Source organism: Balaenoptera borealis (assembly GCF_965194805.1).
Source record: "Balaenoptera borealis genome assembly, chromosome: 10".
NCBI classification, from domain to species: Eukaryota; Metazoa; Chordata; class Mammalia; order Artiodactyla; family Balaenopteridae; genus Balaenoptera; species Balaenoptera borealis.
In genome coordinates, this window is record NC_138874.1 from 8131863 (window position 1) to 8154270 (window position 22408).

The 22408-nt window shown below is 40.0% G+C and overlaps 1 protein-coding gene across 6 annotated transcripts in view; it reads right to left on the reverse strand.

Moving 5' to 3' along the window:
* Positions 1-284: 284 nt before the first annotated feature.
* RYR2 (ryanodine receptor 2) overlaps positions 285-22408 on the reverse strand; it is a 777004-nt gene continuing 754880 nt past the window's right edge. For all 6 annotated transcript variants that reach the window (XM_082407544.1, XM_082407541.1, XM_082407542.1 and 3 more), the window contains 5 exons: positions 15932-16088; positions 14437-14501; positions 12243-12343; positions 11248-11299; positions 285-1744 (listed from right to left, as the gene is read on the reverse strand). In XM_082407544.1, the coding sequence (XP_082263670.1) occupies positions 1649-1744; positions 11248-11299; positions 12243-12343; positions 14437-14501; positions 15932-16088 (471 nt within the window). In that variant the 3' untranslated portion in view covers positions 285-1648. The remainder of the gene's footprint in view (positions 1745-11247; positions 11300-12242; positions 12344-14436; positions 14502-15931; positions 16089-22408) is intronic.

Genomic DNA, 22408 nt, shown 5'->3' on the forward strand with positions numbered 1-22408 from the left:
AAAATGATTTGGGAGACAGTGATTTTTCTGTTATTGGTGGCTTCCAAGAAATCTGGATGACCCCAAGACAAGGAAATGACAGGGGTGGAGCTAGGTGATTCAAAATGCTCCATGGCTCTGAGGTTCCGTAATCATAAAAGCAGAAAACTTGCTTAGCCACAGGGACGTATGACAGGCCTTAAGGCAGTGTTTGGATTGCCCTAGACACACACAACTTAAAAGCTCAAGGCTTTCAAGGCTTTTTGATGCATCCCAGTTATAAGTGAAATGGAGAAAGAGGGTGAGAAAGTTAAATAGTTTAATCAGAGCAGTTTTACAATTCTAAAATTAACAAGCAGACCTTGTAATAAAAGAGCTCCAATATTTGCAAAATGACCTTGCTTCCATTCTGAATCTCTTTTTTATTTGTAAAGATTCGCATTACATTTAAAAGGACTCAAAATGGAGTGATTGATATATTATTATCCGTGTTTTTTTTGATGCAACTGATGAAATCCCTGAATGGATATTGCTTCAGCTTTGATATTAAAAAAATGGCCTGACAAGAAGTCCTTAATCCACAACTGATCACAGGTGGCCGAAAGAAAGAGAAAAACCCAAAACTACTGTCAAGTTCATAATGTATCACATTGTTGGTGGATGACACTGGCTCCAAATATACAATTAAGCCCACGACACTTTATTACTATGAATATAATTATCATGAAAGTTCTTTCACGTGGATCAACTTGCTTCTGAAGGTTTTTCTTGGTTCGTTTAAACTTGCATAATAAACATGCAATGAATTATTTCTTTTGAAAGTGTATTTTTTGCAGTCTTTTTGTTTTCATACAAAGATTTCATAAAGTTGCAATATTGCATCAGAGCATTAGCAAAATAAGAGCAGGAGCACAGGGGGAGGGGAAATGGGCATCTGGATGAATGAGAAGAACCTCCTCGCATCCTGAGACAGGCCACCCGTCTTCTTTAAAAGGTGCACGCAAACTGCTTTTCTTACCCTCCCCCACCAAAGAAAAGCATGAAAGAAAAAAAAAAAAAACCCTCACAAAAATCAATCTAACTAAGAAAAAAAGTCGACATAAAGAAAATAAAGATGTTTCTTCATGCACATATCTTCTGCATAGCTCAACCCACATATAGTAAGGCACTATTTCCCTTCGTAACTGGTGTCCACGGCAATCTGGTAAGTGCGACAGTGCTCTGTGACCATTAGAGAGTTCCTTTCCGGATGATGAAATAAAGAGGCCGGATGAGTGTGGCTGCCACGCTTCTCTGTGAAGGTCCCACAGTGCAAGCTGATTTCCAGGCGTCTCAGAAGGAAATCTGTGTGTGTAATGATTGAGAGTCTCCAGAATGGTTTTCTTTCCAAAGTTCCTGTTTTGTCCTTGTATGAATTTAGATTATTCTTCAGTCATTATTCTCAAAGAAAATACACTAGGTGGGGGAAAAAGCACAGTCAAATCTTCAGAAACACAGCTTCACTGCTCCGAGAAAGCATGTAACGCTGGCAATTCAGAAAATCAGCAGATGTTTCCAAGGGAACAGAGAGAGAGAGAGACAGAGTCTAGAAACAGAAGAACAGAGACAAAGACAGAGAGAGCGTGTGTGTGTGTGTGTTTTTGTTTTCGGAGGTGATCGGGGACTGAGATTAATTTAGCTGGTCTTCGTACTGTTTCCGGAAACAATCCCCAGCCGGGAAAAATTCCCAGCACCTTTCTTGATACATCTTCCAAACATAAGATTCCTGTAAAAGTAAAGGCAATGTGTTAAGAACATCTTTCCCTAGGATCTCTGTGTTACCACAAAATATAAGATAGAAAGAAACTCAAATTTGTTATTTTATATACATATATATATATATATATCACATACGTATAATGGTGTATTTCACATAGTTATAATCCCAAATTCATTTAGATAGTTCCTAACTATACCAGGTCTTATTTATTTCTACTAATAAATAATCAATCTTCATCCTGACTGTAATATAATAATGATAAAAAACCTATTTGTGATATATGATTTTGAGGGTTCCTTAAAACTATTATTTTTGTTTAATTGTACCATTCAAATTCCAACTGTTAACAATGGGAGGTGAATATTTGTGGAGGGAGAATTTCAAATAGCTTGGGCAGAACCTTAAACATTTAATATGCAATTATTTATTTTAATATTTTAAATTGAAGTATAGTTGATTTACAGTATTGAGTTAGTTTCAGGTGTACAGCTAAGTGATTCAGTTATACACATACATATATTTTTTTCTCAGATTATTTTCCCTTATAGCTTATTACAAAATATTGAGAATAGTTCCCAGTGCTATACAGTAGGTATTTGTTGCTATCTATTTTTTATATATAGTAGTGTATATATGTTAATCACAAACTCCTAATTTATCCCTTCCACTCCTTTCCTCTTTGGTAACCATAGATATGTTTTCTATGTCTGTGGCTCTATTTCTGTTTTGTATATAAATTTATTTGTACCATTTTATTTTTGGTTCCACATATAAGAGATATCATATGATTTTTGTCTTTGACTTAGTATCATAATCTCTAGGTCCATTCATGTTGCTGCAAAAAGCATTATTTCATAATTTTTTATGCCCAAGTAATATTCCATTGTGCATATGTGTGTGTGTGTGTGTGTGTGTGTGTGTGTGACGTCTTCTGTATCCACTCATTTGTCAGTGGACATTTAGGTTGTTTCACTGTCTTGGCTATTGTAAATAGTGCTGTAATGAACATTGGGGTACATGTATCTTTTCAAATTAATGGTTTTTCCAGATATATACCCAGGAGTGGAATTGCAGGATCATATGGTAGCTCTATTGTTAGTTTTTTAAGGAACCTCCATACTGTTCTCCATAGTGGCTGTACCCATTTACAATCCCACCAACAGTGTAGGAGGGTTCCTTTTTCTCCACACCCTCTCAGCATTTGTTATTTGTAGACTTTTTGATGACAGCCATTCTGACCGTTGTGAGGTGATACCTCATTGTAGTTCTGATTTGCATTTCTCTAATAATTAGCAATGCTGAGCATCTTTTCATGTGCTTTTTGGCTATCTGTATGTCTTCTTTGGAGAAACGCCTATTTAGGCCTTCTGCCCATTTTTGATTTGGTTGGTGGTTTTTTTGATATTGAGGTGTAGGAGCTATTTGTATATTTTGGAGATGAATCCTTTGTCAGTTGCATCATTTGCAAATATTTACTCCCAGTCCGTAGGTTTTCTTTTCATTTTGTTTATGGCTTCCTCTGCTGTGCAAAAGATGTTTAGTTAGGTCCCACTTGTTTATTTTGGTTTTTATTTCCATTACACTAGGAGACAGATCCAAAAAGATATTGCTGTGATTTATGTCAAAGAGTGTTCTGCCTGTGTTTTCCTCTAGGAGTTACACAGTATCCAGGCTTACATTTAGGTCTTTAATCCATTTTGAGTTTATTTTTGTGTGTGGTGTTAGGGAGTGTTTTAATTTCAGTCTTTTACATGTAGCTGTCCAGTTTTCCCAGCACCACTTATTGAAGAGACTGTCTTTTCTCCATTGTATATTGTACCTCCTTTGTTGTAAACTAATTGACCAAAGGTGCGTTGGTTTATTTCTGGGATTTCTTTTTTTTTTAATTGTTATTGGAGTATATAGTTGCTTTACAATGTTGTGTTAGTTTCTGCTGTACAGCAAAGTGAATTTTATTTATTTATTTATATATCTATATCTATATCTCCCCTCTTTTTTAGATTTCCTTCCCATTTAGGTCACCATAGAGCATGGAGTAGAGTTCCCTGTGTTATACAGTAGGTTCTCATTAGTTATCTATTATATACATAGTAGTGTATATGTGTCAATCCTAATCTCTCAGTTCATCCCACTTCCCCTTCCCCCTTGATATCCATAAGTTTGTTCCCTACATCTGTGTCTCTATTTCTGCTTTGCAAATAAGTTCATCTGTACCATTTTTCTAGATTCCATGTATACGTGATATTCCATGATATTTTTTCTTTTTCTGATTTATTTCACTCTGTATGACAGTCTCTAGGTCTATCCACGTCTCTGCAAATGGCACTATTTCATTCCTTTTTATGGCTGAGTAATATTCCATTGTATATATGTGCCACATCTTTATCCATTCCTCTGCTGATGGACATTTAGGTTGCTTCCACGTCCTGGCTATTGTAAATAGTGCTGCAATGAATATTGGGGTGCATGTGTCTTTTTGAATTATGGTTTTCTCAGGGTATATGCCCAGGAGTGGGTTTGCTGGGTCATATGGTAGTTCGATTTTTAGTTTTTTGATGAACCTCCATACCATTCTCCGTAGTGGCTGTACCAATTAACATTCGCACCAACAGTGTAGGAGGGTCCCCTTTTCTCCACATCCTCTCCAGCATTTATTGTTTATAGAGTTTTTTGATGATGGCCATTGTGACCGTTGTGAGGTGATACCTCATTGTAGTTTTGATTTGCATTTCTCTAATAATTAGTGATGTTGAGCATCTTTTCATGTGCCTCTAGGCCATCTGTATGTCTTCTTTGGAGAAATGTCTATTTAGGTCTTCCGCCCATTTTTTGATTGGGTTGTTTGTTTTGTTGATATTGAGCTGCATGTGCGCCTTGTATATTTTGGAGATTAATCCCTTGTCAGTTGCTTCGTTTGCAAATATTTTCTCCCATTCTGAGGGTTGTCTTTTCATTTTGTTTATGGTTTCCTTTGCTGTGAAAAAGCTTTTAAATTTAATTAGGTCCCATTTGTTTACTTTTGTTTTTATTTTCATTACTCTAGGAGGTGTTATCAAAAAAGAGCTTGCTGCGATTTATGTCAAAGAGTGTTCTGCCTCTGTTTTCCTCTAGGAGTTGCATAGTATCCGGTCTTACATTTAGGTCTTTAATATATTTTGAGTTTATTTTTGTGTATGGTGTCAGGGAGTGTTCTAATTTCATTCTTTTACATGTAGCTGTCCAGTTTTCCCAGTACCACTTGTTGAAGAGGTTGTCTTTTCTCCATTGCATATTCTTGCCTCCTTAATCATCGATTAGTTGACCATAGGTGTGTGGGTTTATCTCTGGGCTTTCTATCCTGTTCCACTGATCTATATTTCTGTTTTTGTGCCAGTACCATACTGTCTTGATTACTGTAGCTTTGTAGTGTAGACTGAAGTCAGGGAGCCTGATTCCTCCAGTTCCATCTTTCTTTCTCAAGAGTGCTTTGACTATTTGGGGTCTCTTGTGTCTCCATACAAATTAAAAAAATTTTTGTTCTAGTTCTTTGAAATGCCATTGGTAATTTGATAGGGATTACACTGAATCTCTAGATTGCCTTGGGTAGTTTATTCATTTTTTAAAAAATTTATTTTATTTATTTTTGGCTGCTCTGGGTCTTCGTTGATTCACACAGGCTTTCTCTAGTTGCGGCGAGCCAGGGGCTGCTCTTCATTGTGGTGTGTGGGCCTCTCATTGCGGTGGCCTCTCCTGTTGCAGAGCACAGGCTCTAGGCGCACTGGCTTAAGTAGTTGTGGCTCGCCGGCTCCAGAGCACAGGCTCAGTAGTTGTGGCACACGGGCCTAGTTGCATTGCGGTATGTGGGATCTTCCTGGACCAGGGCTCAAACCCATGTCCCCTGTGCTGGCAGGTTGACTCCTAACCACTGCACCACTAGGGAAGCCCGGTTTATTCATTCTGACAATAAATATTGATTCTTCCAACCCAGGAACATGGTATATTTTCCCATCATTTTGTGTCATCTTTGTTTCTTTCATCAGCATCTTATAGTTTTCGAAGTACAGGTCTTTGCCTCCTTAGGTAGGTTTATTCCTAGATATTTTATTCTTTTTGATGTGATGGTAAATGGGATTGTTTCCTTTGTTTGTTTTTGTCCTTATGAAATTCTTTTAACTTTTTATTAGAGTGTAGTTGATTTACAATATTGTGTTTCCTCAAGTGAATCAATTATACATATACATATATCCATTCTTTTTTAGAGTCTTTTCCCATATAGGTCACTACAGAGTATTGAGTAGAGGTCCCTGTGCTATACAGTAAGTCCTTGTTGATTATCTGTTTTACATATAGTAGTGTGTATATGTCAATCCCAATCTCCCAATTTATCCCTCCCCCCTTCCTCCCTGGTAACCATAAATTGGATTTTTACATCTGTGATTCTATTTCTGTTTTGTAAATAAGTTCATTTGACCCATTTTCTTAGATTCCACATATATATGTAATATCATATGGTATTTGTCTTTCTCTGTCTTACTTCACTCAGTATGACAATCTCTAGGTCCATGCATGTTGCTGCAAATGGCATTATTCCATTCTTCTTTATGGCTGAGTAATATTCCACTGTATGTATGTACCACGTATTCTTTAACCGTTCCTTTGTCGATGGACATTTAGGTAATGGGATTGTTTCCTAATTTCTCTTTGTGATTATTTGTTGTTAGTGTGTAGAAATGCAACAGATTTCTGTGTGTTAATTTTGCATCCTGTGACTTTACTGAATTCCTTGATGCTCTAGTAGTTTTCTGGTAGCATCTTTAGGATTTTTTATGTGTAGTATCACATCATTTACAAACAGTGACAGTTTTACTTTTTTTCCAATTTGAATTCCTTTTATTGCTTTTTCTTCTCTGATTGCTGGGGCTAGGACTTCCAAAACAACACAGAGTAAAAGTGGTGAGAGTGGACCTTCTTGTCTTGTTCCTGATCTTAGAGTAAATGCTTTTAGGTTTTCACCGTTGAGTGTGATGTTAGCTGTGGATTTGTCATATGTGGGCTTTATTATGTTGAGGTAGGTTCCCTCTATGCCTACTTTCTGGAGTGTTTTTGTCATAAGTGGATGTTGACTTTTATCAAAAGCTTTTTCTGCATCTATTGAGATGATCATATGGTCTCTATCCTTTAATTTGTTAATATGGTGTATTACACTGATTGATTTGGGAATATTGAAAAACCCTTGCATCACTGGGATAAATCCCACTCAATCATGGTGTATGATCCTTTTAATGTATTGTTGGATTTGGTTTGCTAGTGTTTTGTTGAGGATTTTCATGTCTATGTTCATCAGTAACATTGGTCTGTAATTTTTTTTGTGGTATCTTTGTCTGGTTTTGGTATCAGGGTGATGGTGGCCTCATAGAATGAGTTTGAAACTGTTTCTTCCTCTGCAGTTTTTTGGATTAGTTTCAGGATAGGTGTTAACTCGTCTCTAAATGTTTGGTAGAATTCTGCTGTGAAGCCATCTGGTCCTGGACTTTTGTTTTTTGGGAGTTTTTAAATCACAGGTTCAATTCTAGTACTTGTAATTGGTATGTTCCTATTTCTGTTTATTCCTTGTACCTTTCTAAGAAGTTGTCCATTTCTTCTAGGTTGTCCATTTATTAGCATATAGTTCTTGTATTAGTCTCTTATGGTCCTTTGTGTTCCTGTGGTTTCCTACGTAACGTCTCCCTTTTCATTTCTAGTTTTATTGATTTGGGTGCCCTCCCTTTTTTTCTTGATGAATCTGGCTAAAGGTTTATTCGTTTATCTTTTCAAGGAACCAGCTTTTAGTTTCATTGATCTTTTCTATTGTTTCCTTTATCTCTATTTCATTTATTTCTGCTCTGATCTTTATGATTGATTGTTTTCCTTCTACTGACTTTGAGGTTGGTTTGTTCTTTCTTGAGTTGATTTAGGTGTAAGGTTGGGTTGTTTATTTGAGATTATTTTTTTGTTTCTTGAGCCTATATGGCTGTAACTATGAAGTTTACATGGCTATACACTTCTCTCTTAGAACTGTTTTTGCTGCATTTCATAGGTTTTGGAACCTCGTGTTTTCATAGTCATTTGTCTCGGTATTTTTTAATTTCCCCTTTGATTTCTTCAGTGATCCATTGGTTGGTAGTAGCATAGTTTCAATATCACTACTTGTGACTGGTCTGTTCATATGTTCTATTTCTTGCTGGTACAGTCTTGGAATATTGTACTTTTCTAAGAATTTGTCTATTTCTTCTCAGTTCTCCCTTTTGTTGGCATATAGCTGCTTGTACTAGTCTCTTATGATCCTTTGTATTTCTGTGGTGTCCATTCTGACTTCTCCTTTTTCATTTCTAATTTTATTGATTTGAGTTCTCTCCCTTTTTTTCTTGATGAATCCGGGTAAAGGTTTATCAATTTTGTTTATCTTCTCAAAGAACCAGCTTTTAGTTTCATTGATCTTTGCTATTGTTTCCTTTGTGTCTATTTCATTTATTCCTGCTCTGATCTTGATTTCTGTCCTACTGAATTTGGGTTTTGTTTGTTCTTCTTTCTCTGGTTGCTTTAGGTGTAAGGTTAGGATGTTTGAGATTTTTCTTGTTTCCTGAGGTTAGACTGTATTGCTATATACTTCCTTCTTAGAACTGCTTTTGCTGCATCCCATAGTTTTTGGGTTGTCAAGTTTTCATTGTCATTTGTTTCTAGGTTTTTTTTTTATTTCCTCTTTGATTTCTTCAGTGATCCATTGGTTGTTTAGTAACATATTGTTTAGCCTCCATGTGTTTTTGTGTTTTACAGTTTTATTCCTATAATAATTGGTTTCTAATCTCATAGCATTGTGGTCACAAAGGATGCTTGATATGATTTCAGTTTTCTTACATTTACTGAGACTTGCTTTTTAGCCCAGCATGAGATCTATCCTAGAGAATGTTACATGTGCACTTGAAAAGAATGTGTATTCTGCTGCTTTCGGATGGAATGCTCTATAAATATCAATGAAGTCCATCTGGTCTCATGTGTCATTTAAGGCCTGTGTTTCCTTATTGATTTTCTGTCTGGATGATCTGTCCATTGATGTAAGTGGGGTGTTAAAATCACCCATTAATATTGCGTTACTGTCAATTACTATTTCCTACCTTTACTGTATGTTTGCCTTACAGGAGAGCTTTCCCATTTTGTAATTTTTTTTCTAGTTGTTACCTTTTCCTTTCTGCCTAGAGAAGTTCCTTTAGCACTTGCTATAAAGCTGATTTGGTGGTGCTGAATTCTCTTAACTTTTGCTTGTCTGTAAAGATTTCTCCATCAAATCTGAATGAGAGCCTTGCTGTGTAGCGCATTCATGGTTGTAGGTTTTTCCCTTTCATCACTTTAAATATATTATGCCACTCCCTTCTGGCCTGCAGAGTTTCTGCTGAGAAATCAACTGATAGTATTATGGGGAATCCTTTGTATGTTATTTGTTGCTTTCCCATTGTTGCTTTTAATATTTTTCTTTAATTAATTTTTGTCAATTTTATTATTGTGTGTCTTGGTGTATTCCCCCTTGGGTTAATCCTGCCTGAGACTCTCTGTATTTCTTGGACTTAGGTGACTGTTTCCTTTCCCATGGTAGGGAATCCTTCAGCTATTATCTCTTCAAATATCTTCTCAGACCCTTTCTCTCTCTCTCTCCCTTCTGGGACCCCTATAGTGTGAATGTTGGTGCCTTTGACATTGCCCCAGAGGCTGCTTAAACTGTCCTCATTTCTTTTCATTCTTTATTCAGTTTTGAAACAGTGATTTCCACCACTCTATCTTCCAGCTCACTTATCCATTCTTCTGCCTCATTTATTCTGCTATCAATTCCTTCTACTGTATTTTTCATTTCACTTATTATTCAATTGTTTGGTTGTTATTTATATTTTCTAACTAACTCTTTGTTAAAAACTTCCTGTTACTTCTCACTCTGTGTATCCATTCTTTTCCTGAGTTCTTGGATCTTTATGATCATTGCTTTCAACTCTTTCTCAGGTAGATTGCCTATCTATCTCCATGTCCCTTAGTTGTTCTTCTGGGGTTTTATCTTGTTCCTTCATCTGGAACATATTCCTCGGCCATCTCATTTGCCTGAATTTCTATTTGTATTTTTATGTTTGTGGAAGGTCAGTTATGTTTCTTGACCTTGGAGAAGTGGCCCTCTGTAGGGGATGTCCTATGTGTCCCAGCAGTACACTCCCCTCTCATCACCAAGGGCCAGGGACCAGGTGGTCCCAGGGTAGTTTCTGACCTGTGTTTGCAGACTCAGTTCCACAGAGTGGAGGCGATTGTAGTTTTCTTCCTTCTGGTGTCTGTCTGCCCCCTGGTGGGTGAGGCTTGTCGAGAGGCTTGTGCAGGCTTCCTGGTGGGAGGAACTGGTGCCTCCGCACTGGTGGGTGGAGCTGGGTCTTGGCCCTCTGGTGGCTGGCCATGTAAGGGGCGTGTCTAGAGGTGGCTGTGGACTCAGGAAGTCTTTCTTTAGGCAGCCTGTCTGCTGATGGGTGGGTCTGCATTCCCACCCTGTTGGTGGTTTGGGTGTTGGGTGGAGCCAGGTCTTGGTGCCAAAATGGTGGCCTCTGGGAGCGCTCAGGCCAGTGAATCCACCAGTGTCCTTGTCCCCATAGTGAGCCACACCTGCTTCCCCAGGAGCCCCTCCAAGACCAGCAGGTAAGTCTGGCCCAGGCCCCTATGAAGTCACTGCTCTTGCCCTGGGTCCCGGGGCAAAAAGACCTTGTGTGTGCCCTCCAAGAGTGGCATCTCTGTTTTGCACAGTTCTTTCTTTGGAGCTCCTGCACTCAAGCCCTGCTGGCTTCAAAGTCAAGTGCTCTGGGGTGGAGGGGTCCTCCTCCTGATGTCAGACCCCAAGGCTGGGGAGCTTGATATGGGGCTCAGAACTCTCACTCCTGTGGGAGAAGTTAGTTCTGCAATATAATTAATTATTCTCCAGTGTGTGGATCACCCACGTGGGGCAGGTATAGGATTTAATTATATTGCAAGTGCACTCCTTATACTGTCTCGTTGTGGTTTCTTCTTTGTCTTTGGATGTAGAATATCTTTCTTTAGTAGGTTCCAGTCTTTTTTATCAATGTTTGTTTAGCATTCAGTTGTGATTTTGGTGTGCTCCTGAGTGGAGGTGAGATCAAGGTCCTTCTACTCTGCCATCTTGTCCCAGGATATGCAATTATTTTTAAATGACTGTAATACTACTGAATGAAGTTCATTTGAAATCATCTGCTATCTGATTAAGCAATCAAGTATATTATAATTATCAAAACCCAAACTCAGCATTTTCAGCTAATAAATGTGCAATTCTAATTTTACTTTTTCTACTACAGCAATCTTTGCATACTCATCCAGGATAACAGGAATTTTATACTAAGATACCATGACTAATATCTGAAAGTAATTCCAATATTAATGTTTAATGTACACATTTATTCCAAAATGCAGAGATTCTTTTATCATTTCTTTTAGATGATGTATGGTCACTGTTTACCTACCTGTCCTGTGTGCTCTGTTTCATCTTTGTTTATGAGATACATCAGAAAAAACCTACAGATACAGAGAGAGTAATCAGAAATGGATTGTATGGAAATATCAGCATAAACAAATACTTCTGGTTCTGCTATGGACTAACTCTTCATGGCAGAGAAAATAAATGGGTTAAACCTGCAGGGCCAAAAAAAAAAAATGCCATGGGGACCAACAGCTTAATCAGCTTTTAAAATATTTTTTTCAAAGGAGCTATAATGTGTTCACAGATCAAGTTGTTATACCTCTTGGGAGCTGCTTTATACCAGGCTCAGTGCCAGACCCTGCCTGCAACTGTTTCCACATTCACTCATGGAGCAGGAATTGCAATCCTCATTTGCAAAACCGAGAATTAAAAAGGTTCAATAACTTGTCTAATATCACACACTTGTGAATTCCAAAACCCACTTTTTTTTTAAATTGCTACAATGCTACTCTATATCTTTTCTGTTAGATATTAAAATCAGGTTAGAAACGGATTAAGAAATAATATTGTACTGAAGTACAGTTTTGGCTAGTCTCAAGTAAGAGCCAGATTTCTATGTATTAAAAAAAATGCAACATTTAACTGTTTCCAGGGGTGCCTAAAGAGGTCTGTGGTTCTTCAGAAAAGAAAAATGAAGATTCACATATCTCTAGGGAGCAGCTGGAACGTTCCTGTTTGAAATGGCAAACACAGCCAAAGCTCTCTGAGAGGCTTGGTACATATTCTGCTCATCCTTTCCACCTTTCCATTTCATGTTCTAGAAGGTATTGTTCACGTGGAGGGCTGCAACTTCCTTTCCTAAGTCAACCTACTCGAGGAAAAAGAACCACTAGCTGTGGGTCTTTCTCTCCAAGAGGTATAAGAAGCCTGAAGCCAATGGTAAAGAGAGGGGCTCTCTGTCCTGTTTCCCCGGCTTGCTAAGGTGGGGGACGCCTGGGTATCAGGAGAGGCAAGGGAGTCCGAGTCAGGCACACTCACAGATAATTGGCCAAGTTGTGTTCCTGTAAAGTGTGGGTTTCAAAGCCATGGGGCACAGTGTCGAAGTAATCATTGCCTATCCCACAGATGAAGCACTTGGTCTAGAAGACAAAGGCAGTATTCAAAGGTCAGAGTTCAGAAAGCAAAACAAAAGGAAAACACAACTCACCACTCAGGGGCAGCTACTTGGATTATTCGGTCTACATAAAAGATCATCCCATAAGACTGTGCCAAGCACCTGAGTATCAATTTAACTGTTGCCACCACTACACCTTGCGGTGGGGTTTAAATGACATAGGAACCAACAGCAAGAAGTAACAGAGGCAGAAGGAAGAGAACAAGATGATGATGACCGAAAAGCAATGTCTTCTTTTCTCTAGCCTAAGTGAGCACGCCCACGCTTGGTGATCACTCTTGTTCATTACACTGGCTCAAATTATCTAGGTAGGACTGAATGTGTCCTCAACTGAAACCACAAACTGGGTATCTATCCTAGCCAAGTCTGATGACCAAGCTGGTGGAGGGGGGAGGCACAAATTCCTTCCATCTGGGGAGGACCAGACCAAATACCAAGCTGTGGGGTGTTGAATCAACGATTCAGAGAAGGTCCGCCACATGCCAGGCACCATGCTAGGCACACAACCAACAGACATGTACTGGGATGACAGTCCACTCTAGAAACAGGACACCTGCTCTCTCCGCTTCCCTCCCATCCCATCCATCTCTCTCTTCACCCGCTAGGTCTGCCATCTGCAGGCCTGGTACCCAAAACCCAGGGAGAAGCAGGCCTTCCATTTTATCATTAGCATCTCCTATGTATCAACTCAAATGAATTCAATAATTATTGTCCTCATGTGGCTCCAGATGCTCATCTTCCCTGCAAATTAGAAGCTGTTTCATACCGTCAGAGGCATGTTTATGATGCCCTAGATGCGAGAGCCTAGAATCAAGATGATTAAGGTAATTTATAATTCTCCCTGCCTTACTGATCAACAGCTGCCGACAGCAGAAAGGCTGCATTCAGCATCCAGTCTTGTACACCATTCAGTGTCTCTTTACTAAACAGGTTCCCACTTAACGGCTTTCCCCAGGAAACTGCCCTTCCTCTTTGTTACCTCTCTCGGTCACTGTGTGTGTAACTGAGCCACCATGCTTCTTCCTAGAGGCTCATGCTGGACGGAACCTCAGTAACATCCCCGCTTGCTCCAAACTCTTCATCCTCTGCATCTGGCCAGTCACCAAGTTCTTTTCATGCCGAAGTACTGCTTGAATCCATTTGGCTCCTGCATCATCTCCTACCTAGAAAATGCTGACAGCTGCTTCCCTGTCCCTGGGTGTGCCAGTGTCGAGCTCACTCCTCCATTTTAATCCATGGTTATCTTTTTAAAATGTAAAATCTGATCACCTCACTGCCCTGCTTAAAACCCTTTTCTTGAAAACCCTTTTCTTGTTTCCCAGCCTGTAAGTTACACTGTAAATTTCTCAAATGCATGATTAGGCTCTTAATTAGCTGGCCTTCTTCTCCAGCCCCATTACTAGAAAGTAAGTAATGCTTCATCCTGAACCAGTTATGCTTCCAAGAAAAAAAAATCTGCATATCAAATTCCCTAAAATCAGAGTCTTGGTATACAGAACGTCAGGCGGTGACGTTTTCACAGAATCCAATGTGAATGGCACCCCTGGTGATGGACATGGTGGGGCACGTCGGGGTGGGGAGGTGGCCTGAACTGGCCTGTGCGTTCTCTCTCTCTCAAATCCACACCTCTGCAATCTTCAGGCCTCAGCTTGGGCATCCCTTCTTTTAAGTACGCCCCTGATCATACAAGAGGAAGTTAGACACCAGCCCCAGAGACCCCGGCACTCAGGGTTTCCTCCTATAAAGGGCTCACCACACTGCTCATGATGTCCTGTCTACTTATTTGTCAGCGGATCCACCACTTTGAATGAATGGTCTCCCCCTCCTGGAGGGGCAGATGGCGCCACACTACTGTTTGTATGTACCTGGCGCCCACCACACAGCCTAGCAACAGTGCTCAACTCTGGGTACTGCCTGAATCGAAAACAGGCCAGTGAAGCCATGCATTGTTCATGTCCCTCCCCCTGCTCCCACAGCCGTCATTCTTTGATAAAAGACAGTGGGGACAGGCAGTGTCCACAACAACAGAAACGCAGAGTCAGAAACGGAGAGACTCACCTCCATGTCTTCTTTGACCTGTTCTTGTTGGTCTCTTAGTTCCCCAAAAGCATCGATAATTAAACCTAGTGTTCAGTAAAGACGGGATTTAATCTATCAACCAGAGAAGGATAATGAAATTCACAGCCCCCTGGCTAAGCCTCCCAAGGAACGGGACCGTGACACTGGGAGATGCTCGGAGCTTGGCAGAAGATGTGAGCGCACTGGATACTCCTACGAGGGCAGCAGCGTTCTCTCTTTGGGGGGCAGACAGACATGCAGTTCCCAGGGCACACACATACTGCCTGAAAAGGGGTTTAAAAATGAAGGGACAGCAGGAAAGACCTTGGGTTACCTTGGCATCAGCAAATGGTATGTTACTACCTGCTTCGCGCCAAGAAGGAGCAATGGAGATTTACGGTCATAAAGTACAGAAAATGCCACTAATGAGATTTTCAAGTGCTAATTTGCAAATCAAACATGCCCATGTTAACTGTAAGGAATTCGCCTCAAATCATTTTTTTCACAAGTTCGTCATCAATAAACTTTCCGTAACGTTATTAACTGTAGCAATCAGCAACTAACGGCTTCCTGCTGCTTAGTTCCCTTTTCTCCTGTGACTTGCCGGGCTGTACGTTTTCTTCCAAGTGTTTTATATGACTTTGCCCTCTTCTAAACACATTATTGTTACACTCAATAAAGACATAAAGGAAGGGTTATGAATCCTTTAAACGCGTTCCTGTACTTCACTGAAAAAAGGGTATCATTTTTTTGCCTGTGGAATTTAGAGGATAATGTCCCATTTATAGACATTTAATTCAAGCTAGGATAAATGTGTAAGCAGAAGAAGACAACATGAGTGATTTTTCTGAGGGAAAAAAAAGTTACCTTGGAATAAAAGGAGAGGAAAAAAACCACCCGCTCCAAGTTCCTTGGAGTAAAAGGAAGATCGAATGGGTCAACATGGCACGGTGGTTGCACGTGACGGCTCTGGGTCCAGACCCTGTGCGTTTGGATTCCAACCCTGACACTTTTCAGCTGTACACGTCAGCCAAGTTACTTAGACTTACTATGGCTCAGTTCCTTCAAATGTGAAAAACAACATTCTGCTCCCAGGGCACACGGAACAGACATCATTTTTAAAGAAATCTTTTCAATAACCCATGGTTTAGAGCTTTATATAATTTCCATGTGATAGACCCAAAGAGGCTAAATGGCTCACCCACCACTAGTTGTAAAGGTCAGCAGCGGCAGGGCGGGAAATCAGACCCAGGAAAGTGCTCTTCCCGTTCTGTTATTTGAAAGGAGGCCAAAGAAACCTGTATCCATCTCCCCGCTAGAGCAGGGTCCCTTGCTGCTTTGTTTTTCCCTCTACAGATTTCCAATGAAGAAACACTGAACGGAAGAGTTCCATTTGGCTTTTCTAGGAAACACCTGACATTCTTACCCTGTCTTTTAATGTTAGCTTCAACAATATGTAGGTCAAATTCTAGATCTTCTTGAGGATGATGCTTACCTTGTATTATGGCCAAGAGAATGACAATTACAAAGAAGAAGAAGGTGATGTCAAAGATGATTCGATAGATCTCATATTCATCGCCGGCTGGGTCTTCGATTTCATCACCGATACCCCCTCCGGCACGTACCCCGACATACATGTGGAACATATAGCACTGGAAAAGAGAGGAATGGCTTCACTTCCTGGAGGACCACTGCCCATTTTTATACTCAACACACCTAAGATTCTCTCTCTTGTTCCTAATCTTCACTGTGGAAATGATGAGCATCTTTGCCTTCTACATCACCTCTTTTTGTTTCAGTATCTGTAATTGTGATGCAAACACTTGGCTCTTAAATTCTGCTGTCTTTTAAACAAAACTCTGTGCTGCCTGCTTAGCACCTGCTGTCATACTTTGCAGGAAATGAAAAATACCTCACTAGCATCAGGCATAAGGTTATCCTATTAAGATCACAGTAAGGGCCACAAAACTATATTTAATTGCACTGTTCAGTTTTTTGTGAGCATCACAGACAAAGGAATGGGGAAGTAAAAGTCCATTGTATAACTGGATGGAATGTTAGAAATTAAGTGAGGAAAAAACCAAACTTAACACTTACCATCCTCTCATCTATCACACTGGAATATAATGTGAAAATTTTTTAACTTTAATGTCTAGAGTAAAGAAAAATGAGAGAGGCAGGGAAGAAATAGCAGCTCATTGTTTAAACTCTGAAACTTTAAAGCAACCAACAACATGTACAGCTGCAAGTGTCCATTGCCAAAAAAAGAGGGGTGCAGTAAAGCGCTTTGGGGTAGGGTTTCTCAGCCTCAAATCCATTAACATTTTAGGCCAGATAATTCTTTGTTGTCAGGTCTGTCTTACGCACTGTAGCATATGTTTGTTAGAAGGATCTCTGGCCTCTACTCACTAGATGCCAGTAGCGCCCCACCCCACAGACAATCAAAAATGTCTGCAGACATTGCCAAGCGTCCTCTGGGGGGGCAACATCAGGACCACTGGATTAAGCATCTCGGGTTTTATCTTTATTTAGGATAAGTCCACACTCTCCATTCCAGGCCCTCTGATTTAGCCATACTTCCCCTCTCTAAGTTGGTCTCTGACTGCTCCCAAGCAGTGCCCTCTCCTCTACCCATGCCTCCTCCAAATACAGTATTCCTGATTCTAGATCTCTGCCTGCATATTCTCCTTACCTTGCAATATTCTTTCCCATTTGTATCCCATTAGAACCTACTCATCCTTCAGCGCCTCAGTGAATAATCCTTCTTCCATGAGGCCTCCTCAGACTGTTCGAGACACTCCCATTTACCCAGCTGATGTCACCCATCAATGCAAAACAGAAAACACTGTCTGCCGTAACCCTAACGAACGGGGCAAAGACCTCAAAACAGCATCTTCACTCACTGAGACACCACACTCCTCTGGTTTTCTCCTACATTTCTGGTCATTCCTTCTCAGCCCCCTTGGCTGGTTCTTCCTCATCTCCCTCTCTCTTCATGAACTAATGCCCAGGATTGGGTTCTCTGACTTTTTGTTTCTTTTAGGACACTCCCTTGGGGAACTTTTCCAGTTTCATGCTTAAATATCATCTGTGCTAATTACTTCAAAAAATTTCTGTTTACACCTTGGGTCTCTTTCCTGAATTCCAGACTTGTATCTCCAACTTATTTTTCATTTGATGTTTTATGATCTCTCTCACTCCACTAGAATTAGTCCCATTATAAGAAGAATTACTTGGGTTACTACTCTATCATCAGTGCCTAAACAATGTCCAGCACATGATAGGTACTCAAAAATCACTTGTGGGATGACTGAGGAGTGAAAAGTTATGACTGGTCAGCTGTTCTCATGGAGAACGGCTCAAACAGACCTCAGATTCTCAGGTCATTTTAAAGAGCATAAAGTTCAGGCAAAGAATAGGCAGCAAGATGACACCAAAATGCCCATAGTTCAACAGCTAATTACTGATAGGAAACTTTTTGTATTCTGCATCTAAGTCAGACGCCTGGAATTTAATGAACAGAATTAAATAAAGGTTGGGTCACTTAGGCAATAGAAGTGAAAGCAAAAATAAACGAATGGCATCTAATCAAGCTTATAAGCTTTTGCGCAGCAAAGGAAACCATAAGCAAAACAAAAAGACAGCCTATGGACTGGCAGAAAATATTTGCAAATCATGTGACTGATAAGGGCTTAATTTCCAAAATATACAAACATCTCATACAATTCAATAAGGAAAAAACAAACCACCCTATCGAAAAATGGGCAGAAGACCTAAATAGACATTTCTCCAAAGACAACAGACAGCTGGCCAAAAGGCACATGAAAAGATGCTCATCATCACTAATTATTAGAGAAATGCATACCAAAACTACAATAGGGTACCACCTCACACCGGTCAGAATAGCCATCATTAAAAAAATCTATCAATACAAATAACAAATGCTGGAGAGGGTGTGGAGAAAAGGGAACCCTCCTACACTGTTGGTGGGAATGTAAATTTGTACAACCATTATGGAGAACAGTATGGAGGTTCCTTAAAAAAACTAAAATTAGAGTTGCCATATGATCCAGCAATTCCACTCCTGAGCATATACCCAGACAAAACTGTAATTCGTACAGATACATGCATCCCCATGTTCACTGCAGCACTATTTATAATAGCCAAGACATGGAAATAACCTAAAAGTCCATTGACGGATGGATAAAGAAGATGTGGTACACACACACACACACACACACACAAAATGGAATATTACTCAGCCATAAAAAGAATGAAATAATGCCATTTGCAGCAATATGGATGCAACTAGAGATTGTCATACTAAGCTAAGTAAGTCAGAAAGAGAAAGACAAATACCATATGATATCAATTATAGGCGGAATCTAAAATATGACACTAATGAACATAGCTACAAAACAGAAACACACTCACAGACACACAGAACAGACTTGTGGTTGCCAAGGCTGGGGGAGTTGGAGGAGGGATGGATTACTTTGGGATTAGCAGATGCAAACTATTATATATAGGATGGATAAACAACAAGGTCCTACTGTACAGCACAGGGGAACTATATTCAATATCCTGTGATAAACTGTAATGGAAAAGAATACAAAAAGAATATATACATATGTATAACTGGAATCACTTTGCTGTACAGCAAAAATTAATGCAACATTGTGAATCAACTATACTTCAATAAAATTAAAAAAAAAAAAGATTGGGTCACTCAGAAAAGAGGTTGGTCAGTCTAGGATGCAATAAGCAAAGAGCATCACACCCCAGAACTGTTCTGGAGCCCAGGGAAAGGGGTCTCTCTTACAGAGAGGCCAGGAGAGTCCTGTTTTACAGACAGCCTGATGAGACCAATGGTGCCTAAACTTAATCTTGCATTCACATCTCCTGGAGGCTTAAACATTCTGGATTCCTGGTACCACCTACTGAATCAATCTTTAGAAATAAAAATTTGAAGACATTTAAAAAAAGCCCTCAGGACATGGCATTAATTTCTTAGAACTGTTTGTCTAAAACAGTGCTTGAAACTGTTAATGGTGGATTTGTGGGTAGAGAAAGTTTTATTTTCCCTGTATATTCTTGCATACTGTTGGAATTAGTTTTTACCACATGCATTTCTTATTTTTATTAAGAAAAATTGGGGGTTATATGTTTTTCTCCAAATCTGCCCACACATGTGATTAACTGTGGCTACAGGAAATAGAATTATTATTGCAGCTGCCTACTCTTTACTTAGTGAACTAACATAGGCCATCCTTTCCTGGCTTTCCCATTCTTAGCTTTGTTTATAATCCTCCCCCTGCCCCCTTCGGCTGGCGACTTAATTTGGACAATCTACCTGGCTGTGGTCTGGCATTTCTCCATGTCAAATTCTGGCCCTTTGACTCCCCACACTAATAGCCATAGTGGGCCAACAGTGGATCACTGCAGTTCCCTGTGCAGGTCCTGGAATGCCCTAGCTCTCCAAGCCCGCTTATTTGATATGTATGTGACTAAGATGGTCTAGATAATTCCTCTTGCTAATTCCTGCGGACCAAGACTTTTGGATTATAATTTGGCTCTGCCCATAGCGTTTTTCTATAGAGAAGAGACTATCAACTTGTTGCTTGAACTTTTAATGAGTGGAATGTTGGTATTCTGACTGATACATCTGACTCTTAGGAGTCTGGTTAATGTGAGTCTGTCCTCAGGCAAATGATTCACTTTTACTTTCTAGACATTAAAGTTGAAAACAAGACCATGGAATGAGGCTAAATTACCAAAGTAAATGTCTCCTTCTTTTTAGATCTCTCGTCAGCCACTTGGCCTCTCTTGGCAATATCTGCATCTCACTGCTCGCCTTCATTCTATGATAGCACTAAGAATTTTGAGGAGGGGGTTCCACCATATTTCATTAAAATGAAATATGGTCATGCTGTGAAAAGAGAGGTGGAGTTTTGTGGATGTGCTTAGTTAGGCTTAATAAGATACCAAAGTGAAAAAGAATAAAATGCACAGTTCACCAGTGGGATTTTGATATTGATTTTCCCAACCTTCTCCTTCATTATCAGAAATTCTCACCAGAAATAGCAGGGCCATGGCTGCTGTGGTGGAGTAGGAGGAAATGTGGTGACCAGCCAGTCACAGGAGGCGGCAGGCTGTCAGATTACCATTCTGCGCCTGAAAAGGGAAGTCCTTTCATCTACCTTCCTTTTCAGAGAATCAGATTCAACCTGATAATAAGAGCTGGAGGAGCAATGCTGGGCAGCAAAAAGTTACACTGCTTTCTTCAGAGGACCTGAGTAATGAGGGAGGAAGGTGCCTGGTGCTACAGAAATGGGGACAAGGCAGTTGCTAATTCTCAAGATTTAATATTCTGTGACTTTCCCCCCATCCACCTCCTAAACTGATACATTCTGGGGTTAATCATTGTTTTTGTTGCCTTTAGGGGACACTGAAGAGTAACAGTTTCTAGTGGACTGGTGAAGATCCTTATAAGATCTTTACCTGGGCCAAAAAAAAGGCGGGTGTGGGGAGAGAAACAGACACAGGGAGAGAAAAAGAGAAAGAGAGAAAACAGATTATTCGTTGAGAAGATAGGGTAAAATAAGTACTTTAGAACAACTACTTAAGCAGGTTACTTCCCTAGGAGTATACTTTTTAGCTCAACCACCTGGAAAGCTTTTTCCAAAATACACAGGTCTTGATACCTTTCCTACAGTTTCTGACTCAAGGGATCTGGGGTTGGTCTTGAAGATCTGTAGATTTACAGAGAGTTTTCCTGGTGATTCCTCTGGGCATTTGAGGCTGAAAACCACTCCTTTTGAGATGAATGCTCTTATATATGCCACATCAGTCTCCCTGGCTCTCTAGCTGCAATCAGCTTTTTGCCCTGGACTTGAGAACTTTAGATTACTTTTCAATTTCTTCTCCTACATTCTTGGTGAAGAGGTTCAAATCCTATCAGGTTATGGCTGGTTTAATTAGATTCTCTGGCTCGAAACACTGTGATTCCAAATAAATAAGTAAGTAAAGAAAGAAGAAAAGAAATTTAAGTGTGAATCATCACTGACTCTGCAAAACTGCGGCTACAGTGCCACCTGCTGTAAGTTATGAAACACTGGCAGGTGAATTACGTCCCCTGTAAAACCTACAATGTTCTCTGAGACCCGAAGAAACAACCTGAAACAACAAATGCGATGGGAACTCAGGATGACAGCAATAAAATACGACGTGAGTGAGGAAAACCTATCTCAGATGAGAATACTAGACTTCACTCTTTGAAAAAGAAATGCTAAGGAGACTGGCATAAAGAAAGGATTCTCTTTGGGGAATTAAAACAATGAAATCTGACCACCTGCTACTCCATAATTCTGTCTTGCTAGCTGTTTGGTTTTACTAAGCCTCCACTTTTAATGAACATTACTGTCAGTGATTACTTACATTTTAAGTGGCTATGGCTTCTTCAAAACCTCCCTGCACAAGCATTAGTAAGAGGCAAATTAAAAGGGGTTTTTAGATCTAAAATTGAAAGGTTAACCTAGGTAATGTGGCCTCTGACACAATAGTTGTTAAGAACAATCAGCTGGAAATGGACTGTGCAAAAGTACGCAGACTCCTGTCTGGTTCGACTGATTGACAGCGGTGCCTAATTATGAAAGAGGTAGGAGCCGAGGTGTAGTTTGTATCCTGGAACTGAGTTTTCTTTTTCAAGAAAGAAACACCTAAGATGCAAACTTATGATGCCTCCAACCTCAGCTCAGCCAAAGGCAAGATCTGTTCATTGTTATTTGTAGAGACAGAAATACCTACAACAGAGCTGGTCAGAGGCAGTCTCACCCATACAGACAGAAATTCCTGAAACTGAACAAAATCCTGGCTGTAGCTCAGTCCCAAGCCCACAGATGAAAACATCAAGAAGCCAATTTCGTCATCCTAAAGTGAGGCAAGCTTCTCTATCTTCTTTATACATTTCCCT